Raw genomic sequence first — 14,811 nt, forward strand, 5'->3', positions numbered from 1 at the left:
AATACAGCCAATCCTGGAACAAAATGGGTTTGAACTACACAGGTCTACCTGTGTATATATGCAGATTTCTTTCAATAAATACCTGGAACTGTTTTCAGTCTGCAGCTGGGAGTCCATGGATGCAGAAGGCCAACTGTATACATTGACCAATACTTGATTCATTCATTCAGTCCATAGTAGGCTATAATGAACACCTCAGTAGCTCCTAAGACTAATACATTTCTATCGCTACAATTACTTCAGTAAACCTCATTCCCCTCACTTCGGCAACATTATGCAGTAAGTGATCAGGTTTGCATGATATACACCATTTTATACAGGGAACTTAAGCATCTGTGGATTTTGGAATCTGCAAGGGGTCCTTAAACAATCTTGCACAGATACCACAGGTAGTTAAGTTTTTGGGGAGTCAAAAACCTATGTGGGATTTTTGACTGCAGAGGGGTCAGTGCCCCTAAACCCTACTGTTTGAGTCAACTGTGTGTGTGTGTGTGTGTGTGTATATATATAAATGTGTATATATTTTGGGGACACATTCAGCCTAATACGTTAAATTGCTACTCTGTCTTCAATACACAAAGGAGGTCTTTAAGATGTAGACAGTATCCTAAGAAGAGCCTGGGAAGTGAAACAGAGCAGACTACTTTAAAATACTGGGTAAGGGAAACAAGTGTTTCACACAGAGCAAAGGTGGCAAGGCTATGTGCTTCTTTCTGATTTGATTATCAGCCACAATTGTCTAAGAAAGTGAAGCTCCCTCCAAATCACCCCTGTCAATAAAGAACCAATTAAACTCAAGTCCAAATGTCTCAGGTATAAAAGTCACTTACCAATACTATAATGGACCCACAATACAAGACAATTTATATCATTCAACTGGGTGAACTTCCGTAACAGTAGGAAAACATACTAAAAATATGAGAGCTCTGGCTTGTCCTGAGGCAGTTCCTTGTGTAGTTCTCTAATTTTCATTCTGGAATGCTGTACATCTGGCTATGGTACACAGAATCCTTTGTTCCTTAACAAGGAGTCCCCTAACAGGGACTCTGCTACCCTATTGTAACTGACCACACTGACATTCTCACTAAAACTTAGTGTCAACTCAAAGCTCAAGGTTACTGAAAGACATTCAAGAACTCAAAATAGAATCTAATCTTTGCGGTGCTAGAGTTGAAATGTAAATGTTAAGCCCCACCTCTTACACAGATTCACATGAATATCCAATCCATTTAGTTCTTTATCAAATTTAAGACATTTCACTTTTTGCCAACATGGTTTGTATCATTTATTTTGTTTTAATTTCATCTTATTTTTCAAATTATAAATCATGGCTAAAATGAAACAAAATGTTTTTGCTTAAAAAATTTCAGGCTGACAAAATTGACGGATAGGGAAAAGTGACTGTAAGAGTTCTTACTATCAGTTTACCACTCTCAAGTCCTTCTAACAGAACAGATTCCGAGATTCGAAGTACACTCAGATGCCTGTTTACACTTTGCATCCAAAGAAACACCTTCAATTTCCCGGCTAGAACAATTTCACTGACTTAAAACTGATGATTTGTTTTTATTCAACTTTTCTATTTTGTAAGTGATAAAGCACTACTGGAAATACCAAAGGAACTAAAACACAAGTGAAATTAAAAGGTGATCAGATACATCACCCTCTACTCAACAATTGCAGAATATATATTCTTACTGGTGTGCACGGAACATATACCAAGGTAGGACATATGTTGGGCTATAAGATAAGATTTGACAAATTTGAAAGAATGAAATCTTACAGAGTATGTTCTTTGACCACAATGGAAGTAGAAATTGATAAAATATTTTTTAAAATCTCCTAACGTGAAATTATATACTTCTAAATAACCCATGGATTACAGAATAAAATGACACAGGGAATCAGAAAGTATTCGAACAAAATAATAATGAAAACTATAACTCCAAAATCTATAGGGTGCAATTAAAGAACCCCTTAGAGAGACACTTGTAACTTCATATTAGAAAAGAAGACTTAAAACTCATCTAAGTTTTCTTCAGACAGTAGAGCAAGTACACATTATGCCACAGTAATTATAAAGAATAAATATAAGTCAATTAAGAGAAAACAGACAAAAAATATAGACAATTAACAAAGACAAATGTCCTCAACTTAATTCTTTTTCTAAAGGGTTTGGTTATTCCTTTTAATTTCCATATAAATTTTAAAATCTTTTCAATTTCTACAATAAAGCCTGCTGATATTTTTTTTAACAGTAACAGCTTTTTTGATATAGAATTCATTTACCCATTCACCCCTTTAAAATGTACAGTTAACAAGTTTTAGTATAGTCACAGAGTTGTGAAATCAGCACGACCGTTCAATTTTAGGACATTTTCATCACTCCCTTGCACCCTCCAAACTACACCTTAGCAGCCACTCTTCATTATCTACCAGCTCCCGGCCCTGGGCAACCACTAGTCTACTTAGTTCTCTGCAGATTTGCCGACCCTGGACAGTCCATAAAATGGAATCATATAGTATCTGGTCTATGTTGTTCTGTGTATCAGTACTTCATTCCCTTTTATGACTACTTTTCAAGACTTAGAATAAAACTACAGTAATCAAGATAGTGCAATATTAGCACAAATACGAAAGAGTCCAGAAATAATCCACAGTCTACCCTGCATAACACCCCCCCCCCCCCCCCCGGCAACCAACATATTTGGTCAGGTCATTTTTAACAAAGGTGACAATGTAATTCAAAGGGAGAAAGAGTAGTTACTAGTCTTTTTCAAGAAATGATTCTAGAGCCATGGGATATTCACATGTGATTTAAAAAACAAAAATCATTAACCATAAGAAAAATGAAAAAGTATACTTCACTAAGATTAAACATTTCTGGTCTTCAAAAAAAAAATCATTAAAAAGATAAAGACTTTGAGAAAATATTTATATCCAGATATAAAAAAGAAAAATAACCAAAAAATAAGATTTGAGATGATTCACAAAAAAAATGCCTAAATGACTATGTGAAAAGATGCTATCACCAATCATCAGGAAAATACATAATGATAACACTTCAAACCTATCAGAACTAAAAAATGGTTCCAAACCAACAACAGCAAAAGTTGGTAAACATGTGGAGCATATGAAACCAAAGTGGGAGCACAATATGGCAAGCTGTTTTTTAAAAAGTTCGGCAGTTTTTATACTTAGACATGTACTTAGCATTTGCTCCAGCAATTCAAGAGGGTGAAAACATATGTGCACCAAAAGAGTATCTAAGTTTAGGACAGTTTTGGTTACACTAGCGAAACACTGAAAACACACAAATGGTTTTTAACTGGTGAAAAACCACATTGTGAAATATTTAGATCATGGTATATGAGGTCTGTCTGGAAAAAGTCCAGCCGTTGTTAATATAACGAGAATGGTTTGCGTGACATAGATGTAACCTGGCAGCCAAGAAGAGAGGACTGGAATGTGCATGCATGAACAATGACAACTTCGCTATACTAGTCAGTGGGGGCTTTAGATGCCATTTAGTGAGCCATGGGTACTGTGTGGTCACTGTATTCAAAATGACTGAGCGAGTAGAGCAACAAATCTGCACCACATTTTGTGTTAAGATTGAACATTCCTCCACACAGAAACTATGTCGATGATTCAGAAGGCCAAGGTATGGGCAAAAAGTAATTGACAGCTTCATCAAAACAACACGCCCACTCATGCATCACGTCTCCTGCAGAGTTTTTTGGTGAAACATTAAATCGCCCAGGTGAATCAGCTCCCCACAGCCCAGATTTGGTGCCCTGAGACTTCTGGGTTTTCCCAAAACAAAAATCACCTTTGAAAGGGAAGAGATTTCAGACCTTTGATGAGATTCAGGAAAATACAACAGGGCAGCTGATTGCGACTGGGAGAACTGCGTGAGGTCCCAAGATGCCTACTTTGAATGAGACTGAGGTGTCATTGTCCTATGTACAATGTGCCTTGTATATTCTTCAATAAATGTCTCTATTTTTCATTATTACATTCTGGACAGGCCTCATATATAGCACTTAGCAATAAGAAGCCGCAAACTACAGTTAGATGCAACACAGACTAATCTCGAAACATACTAGTCAAGAGCCAGATGTAAACTTACACATAATGTGTGATTCTATTCACATTAACTTCTAGAACAGACAAATCTATAGTGACATAAAGCGAATTAATAGATGACTAAGGAAGAACAGAGGGGAAGCATCTTTAAAGGGGGTGAGAGAGTTTTTTGGAGTGATGAAAATGCTTTAAATCTTGATTGGCATGGTACTTACACAGTATGCATTTTGCTGAAACTCACTGACTATGTAACTAAAACATAAGCATTTTATTTATGTAAGTAACCTCAATAAAGCTGATTTTTAAAAATCAGAAAATTCTAATTAGAAAATCAAGCATATTGTATATTGTTAAAACATCTGGGTAATGGTTAAGTCCATGCTTTAAATATATGTATAATTGGTATCTTTCTAGACTTCACTCAATTTGGGATAAATAATTCAATATAAAGTAGGTAAAAAGTTCCACTGGAGACCTGTCAGAGGCCACTAACCAAAAGAAAGTTATTTAACATGTTTTGGAACGGTACATGGCCCTGAGCATGATACTGAATCCTTGCAGAAGAAGAATAACCTAACTAAAAAAGAGTGTATGTGTTCAGAAATAGAAAATAAGGCTGAACAAGTAGAATGGAGTTCACTGGTCCTTAAGGTGCATCCCTTTCCTTGAACAACCATGAAGTCTTTGTTTACCAAAGTGGTTACTGGCCACTAAGTTTCATAGAGTATTAATCTTGTTTTCCTTATTATATGTTGTGATGCTTCTCAAGAACAGCAAGCAACCATGTCTTATATTTCTTCTATACCATCCAAGGGCTAAGGACAACAAATATTCTGACCTCACTTATTTATGAACTTACAATGTGTTGCAAAAAATAAAAAAGAGGTGAAACACTACTTGAACCAGCTAGCCTACCTAGCCTAAACATTACGTTCAACATTTGGGGTGTCAAAGTCCCTGATGTCTCTAGCCTAAGACACCGAAAAATACTACCTCTCCATATTTACAGTTTGAATAGGAAATGCAAATCGATCTAGAGTGAAAAAAGGTATCCTGAGGCAGAAGAAGGAGAGCTTTTGGCTGTGGTAAACAATCAGGAATCAAAGGCAAGGTGTGTTGTTATGCTTTGAATGACTTTTAAAGAGATTCAGAGACATAGCAAATGAAATGAAGTCTGAGTGATTCCTCTTAAATAGAAATAGTTATAAAATCAGCAAAACCCAAGAAGAGTATTTGTTACTCTGACATAGCAACTCACATGAGTTTTCATTTCCCACATTTCAATAAAAAGCCAATGCTTTCGGATTATCAGTAAATTCTCATTGAATTATTAATAATGATTAGTATAATATGGACCTCAATCATGTCCAGCATCTAAAATATTTTTCAAAGTTTTCCACTTCAGATCATATGAGAAGACCAAAGGGAGCAGACAGACTGAACATAAAATTTCAATGAGAAGAAAGAGAAAAACAAAAACATTAAATATTGGCTGGCTCCCTGCATGCGCAGAGCATCTCTACAGAGAACAGTGGGCAATCGCTAAGAATCCGAAGAGTCCATTTTTTGTGTGTGTGGGATGTCACATAATCTCTGCTGGAAATAACATACACTCATGTTAAGAAGATTAAGGAAATGTTAGGGAATGCCAAAGCTACCATACATATGGGGTCACAACAGGGAATGTGCAGGGAACAAGAGAAGCTGCCTCCTTTGGAGAACTACCACAGTCCAACCAGAGGCAATTGGCAACTGGCAACTGGCAATTTTGGGGAAAAGGTGATGACAGCACGAATAATCAGTGTGACAGCTCAAGCTGATGTAGCTTTTAAGGACTGTGACATATTAGGCCATGACTCATGTTTATTTTCAATGAAATAGTAAAATAGTATAATAACTCTACCTTTGGATTCTTGCCCTCTTTGGCCAATAATGCCCGAAGTCTTTCTTGTGAAGGGGGTGCAATAAAAATAATATATGGTTTCAAGTCTGAATTCCGGAGAGTCTTCAATGACTGAAAAGAAAAGGTATTTTGGATCTTTTGAAAAATTTTCATTATTTAACTCCTTCCAAGTAATATACATGGAATATAACGTCATTAAAAAATATTACCCATGAGTGTTTCCAAACATCTTTGTAACAAAAAATTTACAATATTTTAAGATCCTACCATTCACTAAAAATGTTACACACCTATAAGATCACACACAAACACACAATATTGGCTCGCTTTTTTTATGTAATGAAATAAAAATGAATGATAAAGATGACAACTACGTGATGTTAAAATACCCTGCTCATAAGATCACATGCAGATTTTAATAACGATATTAAAAATCCATTTTAGAGGAATGATAAATGAGCAGTCCATCTTATAATGTGCCAGAGTTTAAATGCAAGCACAATCAGAGAGAAAAACTTCACATACACATACAAAAAAAAAAAACCCAAAACAAATTCTGGAAGAGTACATCCAAGAAAAAGCAGACTCGGTTTGAATTAGGAGGTGGTGGTTTTCACCTTGCCTTTGCCACTGCATGATGGTGTGTCTGTAAACTGAGGCAAGCACTCTATCAAAATGGGAATTAAAGGGACATGCCCCCTATTTTTAAATCTAAAAACATTTTTAAGACAATATGCTTAACTTCTCTATATTCTTTGGTACAACTGCTAGTCCAAGTAACATAAGAATTCTGAAGGAATTTAGTAAATACATTTATACTTCTTCTTAAATGTTTACAACTAAAACAGTAGAGACTAAACTCTTTGTCCACTACAAAACAAAACTTAATTATGTCTCAAGAGAGCTGTTTTAGAGTCAATTCCCTTTCTTGTACATCTATTTAATAGCCACTGCTTAGGTTTTCTGAGCTGACATAGGCAGCAGATTCCACCACACCAAGGAACCTTTTATACTGAAGCTGTCTGGTCTAGAAAAACTTTTGTACAACAAACACAATCTTAAAAATCGCAAATTTCTAAAATTATTTTATTTTTTTAATGAAAATCAAAGCAATTGTTAATTATTTTTGAGTTTTTGCTTAGTCTGCTAAATAACAGAAACCAATGGAAGTTTCATTATTTAATACGACTAAGCATCCATTATGATACTTGCTAATACTTGAACTATGGTATTTAAAACCATGATCTCTATTCTAATTTTTCTCAGATCAGAATCAGAAAAAGGAGATTCTTTTAAAAGCTCTAAAATCCTTAAAAGTACTACCAGCACTACAGTTACTGTATTTTATGTTTTAGAAAATATATTTGTGAATATATGCAGTTATGTATGTATTTTACTCTCTGAGGAAATTGAGATTTAGCAATCTGTCTGATTTCACATAGGGAAGCAGTGGGAAAAAGCTGTGTAAGAACTTGGGGAAGGGCTGACAAGGAACATGTATAAAGGACCCTTGGACAAAGCCAAAGCGGGGAAGGATTGAGGGTGGGAGGTGGGGCTAAGTGGAGCAGGGGAAAGTGGCAGCAGGAAAATGGAGACAACTGTAACAATAAAAAAAAAAAAAAAAAAAGAAAAAAATAACTTACTTAGGTCCTATGGTTCATGGACCAAAATCCAGTTGCCCTAAATTACTTTGCAAAAAATGTCCTCAGTTTCAACATCCTAAACCAAAATAGCTTTACCTGTGTACGTAGACTTAAAAGACATATTTTCCCAGAGTTGATCACTTGACGTACAGAATCTATGCTGGTTCCATACAAATTTTTCTCAAATTCGCCATGCTCAATGAACTTTCCAGCTGCTATGTCTGCCTCGAATGCTTGCCGAGAAACAAAGTGGTAATCTCTGCCAGCTACTTCGTGGTCTCGCCTACTGCGAGTTGTATCTAAGTAAACAAAATCCCGTAAAAAGAATCAGTATGGATCAGGGTACAGGTAGAGCACCATCTTGTTAATCAGAAAAAAATTTTATTTTATCATACAGAAAACAAAATAATTAATTTAGAAAATGTTAAGAGCCCAGGTGTTTAGCACTGGTTAATTTCTAGATTGAGAAATTAACAAAAATGTTTTTAGTATCTTATTAATAGTTACATTTATAACTTTGCTTTTATTTTAAATTGCTGCATCTTGCATTTAAAACACTACTACTCACCTTTCCTGAAGTTTACTTTGTAAGATTGGGAACTATGTAAGGTACCATATAATTTTTAAATAGAACTTCTGTGTTCAAAGATCATGTCTAAATTTCAATCTTATGCATCAGTTTAAAAAAACAGAAGTTGATTTCATATTGAACAGGGAATGATAAGAAGTGCAAAATAAAATTCATTTAGAAAGTAATTAGTACCATATCAGGAAAAACTGAAATTTCCCAAGAATATTTGGCTAAAAACAAGATTCCTCTTTTCTGGACAACATTGTTTTGATGAAATAGAGGAAAAATTACCCTACACAGTTAGGTTCTAAAGCAGTGAACTGAAAAGCACAGGAAAATGGGAAAGCATCCAAACTTACGAGGAACTGCAGATGCAAAGCGGTCTTTCTCTTTGTTCATGAGCCTCTGACGCAATTCATTCTGGCCACAGTTCTGTGGACCAATCAAAATGATAGGTCTTTTCCTATTTGCTGGTTGATGATAAAGTGACATTTCCTCATAAGTTAAGATTTCTTCATTGTCATAGTCTTTAGAAAAAGAAAAAGTTAAGACCTTCAGACAGAATTATTGCTGTGTAATAAAGATATACTCATAGATCTTCCAAAAAAACTGGAAAGGGCACAATTTCTTATTAAAAAAGCTTAAGTTTTTAGATCAAGATGGTATTATATCATGAGTATTTTCCAAGTCATTATATCCTTTCCAGGATACTATGAAAATAAATCAGACCATATATTAATTGTTCTAGAAATGTTTATTGCTTTTCTTGTTTCATACTGTGTTTCTGAATGTTTAATAGAATATAACTATACTGATTCTTATGTAAAATAGCTAATTTGCAGCCAACACTCTGACAGAGGGTGACACACCAGGGGATAATGAGAAGAGTATCTATTGCTCTTGTAAAATGGGGATACTAACACTTTACTTAAGAGGGTTGGTTTAAGGATCAGACATAATGTATACGCTGAGCACAACACCCAGCACAGACATTCACAAGTAGTGGCTACAACTAGTGGTATCAGAGAAAGCTGAAATACTTTTCTGTGATTTTTGAACTTGAAAACAGGTTGTATCTGTGCCATTTAAACTTCCTGCATTTATATTTACTTTATTCTGGAATACCTGAGATCATGATTCAAATGAGGTATAAATTATGATAGGTGTGGTAACATTCCTACAGCCCATAATTCAGATGAAATCAGAGCTGTTAAGTGGTTAGAACTAAAGCAGACAGTAACAGGCTGCCATCTTCTCACTCATATTAATTCACCTGAGAAATAGCGCCAAATGTGTGGTCAGACTCTCTCAGCTGTAAGTTTCATGGGGGTAGGGGACCATCTTAGTCTTGTGAGTGCTTAGCACAGAGCACAAAGTACGAGCACAAACTGTATTTGTTTAAATTTCTGCTCAACTATATCTTAGCTGTAAGAAGTTAAGCAGGACGCTTCAATATCTCAATTTGAATTTATTAATCTGGAACCTCAAGGAATTTATTATGAGAACTAAGTGGATGAAGGTATCTAAAGCACATACAGCTAGCTCCCTAGAATAAAAGTTATTATAAAACGTTATCATTAATAAAAAACATTAATTACGGTGACACCATTTTGAACAGAAATGTAATCCCTTCCCTTCCCAAAATGCTTTTCACTCTGAAATACCCGAGTTCCATCTCTTACCATGTGTAGTCAGACTACGGCAGCATTATGATTTATAGACTTAGTTTATAATCTGGAGACTTCAGATTTGCAAGTTTTCTAGAGTACAATAGCTATTAGAGCTGAACAGATTTAGTATGTTTCAAATGATGAAAAAACAGATATTAATCACTTAACCTGAGTATAGAGAAAAGGATTAAAAACTCAATAAATCTTCTCAGTTACATAATATATTGATTACCATTAAGGATGTTTATTTTGAAAAAAAATCTTTTTATTAAAATAGATGGACTCTCAGATTTAGTTTTTATGGAGTTTTTCAATAATCTATAACATTTTATTTTCTTTGTTTTAATCTATACTGCCTAAGAAATATTTCAAAATATTGCGCGAATAAGCCTTATAAATTGTTTAAGAAGTTAAGGATTGCCTTGACTTTATTATTTGGCTTGTTTCAAACATGGACCAAAGAGGAGGTAATGAATTCTAATGTCCAAAAGGACCAATTAAGAAGGTAATGGAAGCAGTTAAGTCATGTCTGGTTTGTAGAAAGTTAGATGTTGTAGCAACTGTGGAACTGAAGATAGTAGGTACCCAATATAAACCCAACAGCCACTACTCAGGTTCTGCAGAATGTTGTCACTTGGGAATATGAGCCACACGTTATTACAGCTTTTAATTTTAAGAGAAACTACTGTACAACTTTAAAATAAAACAAACAATTCTCCTGACTCCACCAGCTAGTAGCAGGCTCTGTGGAATGGGCTGCCTCAGTGACAGGAGTTGTCACAGACAAGACAATCATTGTTTACTTAAAATATAGCTATATTGTGAGAATTTGTCAGGAACTTGTATTCATTTCACAAAGAGTTTAAGTAGGAAGGAATTAGAGGTATTTCAATTCAATTTCCTCAAAATTGAAGAAATAGCAATATAATGCTATATATGTTAATCGTACTTTATTTTATACCAATTTTTCTCAGAATTCAAAATACAGAATTACTTATAGAATTCCAAAAGAAAATCATTTTTGCTAAATTACTTTCTTAACCCCTTGTGTCATATTAAGAGGCAAAACAGGACTAGAGACAAAACTACCTGAAAATATCAATTTAATTTCTTTCAAGTGTTAAGTACTGGGCCTCTTTCAGATATAAATCCAACTATCTCTGAGAATGGAACTTACCATCATTTTTATTGGCATTATATAAAACCTTTTTCCTCTTCTTTTTATTCTTTTTTGCACACCACAGCTTTCCTATAGAATAATCATAAACATAACTAAATATATTTGTTTCCTATAATAAAGCCACATATTTTACATTGAAGAACTCAAATAGTTTTTTAAAACTGAATTTATTGGGGTGACGCTGGTTCACAAAACCATATCAGTTTCAAGTGTACAACTCAATAAATCATCTGCACACTGCATCGTGTGCCCATTGTCCCAAGCATAATCTATATCCGTCCCCATTTCCCCGCCCTTGCCCGCCTCCACCTAGCCCCCACCCCACTTTCCCCTCTGGCTATCACCACACTGTTGTCTGTGTCTGTCTGTTATGTATGTAAGTTTTAAAAAATCTTCACCACAGGACATACTTACTGATTTTAGAGAGAGGGGAAGGAAGGGAGAGAGAGAGAGAAACATCGATGTGAGAGAGAAACATTGATCGGTGGCCTCCTCTATGTACATGTCCCCCAACCGGGGACTTCTTGTACACGCCCCAACTGGGGACTGAACCCACAACCTTGGCATGTGCCCTGTCTGGGAATCAAACCCACAACCTTTTGGTTTACAGGATGATGCGCCAACCAAGTAAGCCACACCAGTCAGGGCTGTATGTAAGTTTTTTGGCTAATCCCTTCACCTTCTTCCATCTAATCCCCCAAACCCCTTCCCCTCTACAGCTGTCAGTCTGTGCCATGTATCTCTGCCTCTCTTTCTATTTTGTTCTTCAGTTTATTATGTTCATTAGTTTTAAATTTAAATTTATAAACACTTATTACATTGTTCACAGAAAAACTATTTTTCAGGGAAGTATTTATAATTTTCCATTAATCTTACATTACAGACCAACCATCGTTAACACTGAAATCTCGCCTGTTCTTTACAGTTCTAAGAAAATCGGTTTTGCCTCTCACATCACTCCTGGCATGAATACATCCTTCTTGACAGTTCTGATATATAAATTTAAACATGGTTCCAGATGAAGACCCAAGAAACCTCTCACTAATGTCAAACAGGAATTTCCAACCTGATTTTTCTGGCTCCTTATCTTCTTCTATGGTTTGCTTCATGGCTTCCCTTTGCTGCTGAAAGCTTTTCCCTTAACAGGAGAAAGAGTAAAATATTTAAGACAAAGAACAGAAGTTAGGGAAAAAAAAAACCAAGAAAAAAACATAGAAAATAACTAGTCAATTATATTCCCTTCTAATTCCTTCTACCACCTCAGGGAGTGTGTCTATTATGATTTTTAAGCCTCCAAATGTTAAGTTTTAACCTCACTCTCAACCAATCCTAGGACATGTATTACTAGAATATATCACATACTAGAAAAGATAAAAAACTCGTGCTAGAAAGTTTAATAGTTCAATTTTTACAAAGCTTTCATTGAACATTACTAAGTGGAAAGCACTATGCTGGATCTTACAACAGCTCTGATCATTCAGAATTATCTGAGATTTCAAGCAAATTCATTCTAAAAGTTAACTCTCCAAAATAATATGTAAACATTCACCACTTTTTGATTCCAAGATACCACTAAACATATTCCCTTGCATTTATTATTCTCTATCCCTCCTTTATATTTATGCATATATGTATGTTTATGTTTTAATGATTTTTTTAATTGCAACACAGGTTGCAATTAATGATAGAGATAATGATAGAGATAAATGAAAAACATATTGTTTTTCTTTTCAGGATTAAGCATTTAATAGAGGAGGCTTTCAAAGATTCTGACCTTCATCTTCTTTTATGACGTCTATCTTAAAACCAAGTGTATTTTTCTGAAGGCTAAAAATAGTTTTACTTAGAAAATTCTAGATTAAAGTTCTACTTTTATATTTAATTTTTACATCTAATTCTTTCCATTTCAAGCCAGGGATTCATAACCACCAATAGGTAATTTCCATCTATGGTGGAATGATCTATAAAATGTAATGTATTTCATAATAGCACAGGCAAAAACATTAATACTGAGTATGACACACATAAGCAGCAATAAAGGAAATCAGGTTTTCTCCAGGAACTGTACAGACTGCATTCCTAGTGAAAGAAGTAACTGCAACTAGGGGGAAAATTTTAGGAGCATTAACATTTAAAAATGAGTATTTGTCTTTAACGGACAAAAAAATAAGGAAGAAAATAATTTTACTCATTTACGTATTAAAATGTTTAAAAACATTATAGTGCTATACTTCTATGGCACATTTTTACAGTATACACACATGAAACTTTCTGAAATGGAGGCAGACATTCATGGAGCATATTGAACATTACGACCTCTTAAAAATCCTTCTAACAGAAAACCATTATCACACTCAAACCAAGGTGGTTCTATTTACTTGTCCTATAAAAAGACTTGCAAACGATATCATTGAAATCTCCTTGACTGATCTATATACGAGTACTTTCAGAAAGTCAATGTAATCGATCTGTCAATAAACACCAGTTCTAAATATTTATGGGCTAAGGCTGGCATGTTAATACGAGATCGAATTAATATTTGGCAGAAGCACTGAGTAGAGAACCATGACGGCTGCTCAATACTCCATGATTCTAGAGGAATGTCCTGCAACTGTTACTGTAAAGAATCAAGGGTGTAGCAAGCACCACACTCTAAACTTGATGTAAGCAGCTTATTCCTCTTTTCTTGAAATACAACCAAGTACAGACAAAATTTGTTTCCAGTTTTTGGATTTAAAAACAGATGACTTGTGGTTTTCTGTAACCTTATTATACTCATAAAGAATAAATGTAAATATTGTATTACATCCTAATTTCATTCTAAAGCCCAACAAATTGGTCAAAATTATATTCAGGATACTTACGTTACAGATAAAACATAAAAACATGAAAAACTACATGAAAAAGTAATTATATTATTTTTTAATTTTATTTATTTATTTTTAGAGAGAGGGAGAAAGAGAGGGAGGGAAACACTGATGTGCAAGAGATACATCAATCAGTTGACTCTTGCACACCCCTACCTGGGGACCTGGCCTGCAACACAGGTATGTGCCTGGACTGGGAGTTGAACCAGTGACCCCCCAGGATCACAGGCCAGCGCTCAATCCACTGAGTCGCCATTCCAGTTAGGGCTAATTCCATTGTTTTTTAAAGGCATGAAAAAGTTAGTTCCCTCTATGAAGGTTTGTTTTATAAATTTTTTTTTAACTATGTACTTTCTACTATATTGTCCTTACCTGGAACAAGCCCAGCTAGAGGCTGATTATCTTCATCCCCTTCCCTGTAGGCTTGCCACCAATTTGGATCTTCCTGACTGATCACATGAAGTATATCTCCTTTTTGAAAGGACAGGCCTAACTCTCGACATGGAACATAAGGGTCATCTGAAGGGTCATAGTCAAAATGAGCTTTTACATGGATCTAAAAGATAAAATGGGTAAAGTGAAAAAAAAAAACAAACCTATGATGAAATGGCAACACAAAATATTGAGCATAGATATAATTAAAGTGTTACTTTTTTCATCAGTACAAAGAAATTAAGAGTTGAAAGAAGGGAGGTTTAGTTAAATAACTATTTTGGGGGCAGTATTTTCTCAGGCTCAACTGTTTTCCTCAATTAAGCTCATCTCTCTATTGACTGTAAACATGTATCAAGAGTATGCAAAACATCACACTGTCAGCCACTAACAAGCTGAATGCTAAAGAGCTTCCAAGGCTTAAGAGAAGCAGAAGGAATGTAGTAAAGACCACTC

The 14,811-nt window shown here is 34.9% G+C and overlaps 1 protein-coding gene and 1 non-coding gene across 9 annotated transcripts in view; both read right to left on the bottom strand.

Annotated features, from left to right (window-relative positions):
• The window catches only part of PALS1 (protein associated with LIN7 1, MAGUK p55 family member), a 73,712-nt gene that overhangs the window by 3,548 nt on the left and 55,353 nt on the right, over positions 1-14,811 (bottom strand). For all 8 annotated transcript variants that reach the window (XM_054567410.1, XM_054567408.1, XM_054567405.1 and 5 more), the window contains 6 exons: positions 14,296-14,479; positions 12,123-12,194; positions 11,054-11,125; positions 8,566-8,733; positions 7,732-7,934; positions 5,993-6,103 (listed from right to left, as the gene is read on the bottom strand). In XM_054567410.1, coding sequence (XP_054423385.1) covers positions 5,993-6,103; positions 7,732-7,934; positions 8,566-8,733; positions 11,054-11,125; positions 12,123-12,194; positions 14,296-14,479 — 810 coding nt within the window. The remainder of the gene's footprint in view (positions 1-5,992; positions 6,104-7,731; positions 7,935-8,565; positions 8,734-11,053; positions 11,126-12,122; positions 12,195-14,295; positions 14,480-14,811) is intronic.
• On the bottom strand, positions 170-299 carry LOC129066125 (small nucleolar RNA SNORA66). The gene has a single exon (XR_008528657.1). It is a non-coding gene; the product is annotated as a small nucleolar RNA SNORA66 (small nucleolar RNA).

The sequence above is a fragment of the Pteronotus mesoamericanus genome, unplaced genomic scaffold (genome assembly GCF_021234165.1).
Source record: "Pteronotus mesoamericanus isolate MK-2021 breed Mesoamerican mustached bat unplaced genomic scaffold, CSHL_Meso_final contig_182, whole genome shotgun sequence".
Lineage (NCBI taxonomy): Eukaryota > Metazoa > Chordata > Mammalia > Chiroptera > Mormoopidae > Pteronotus > Pteronotus mesoamericanus.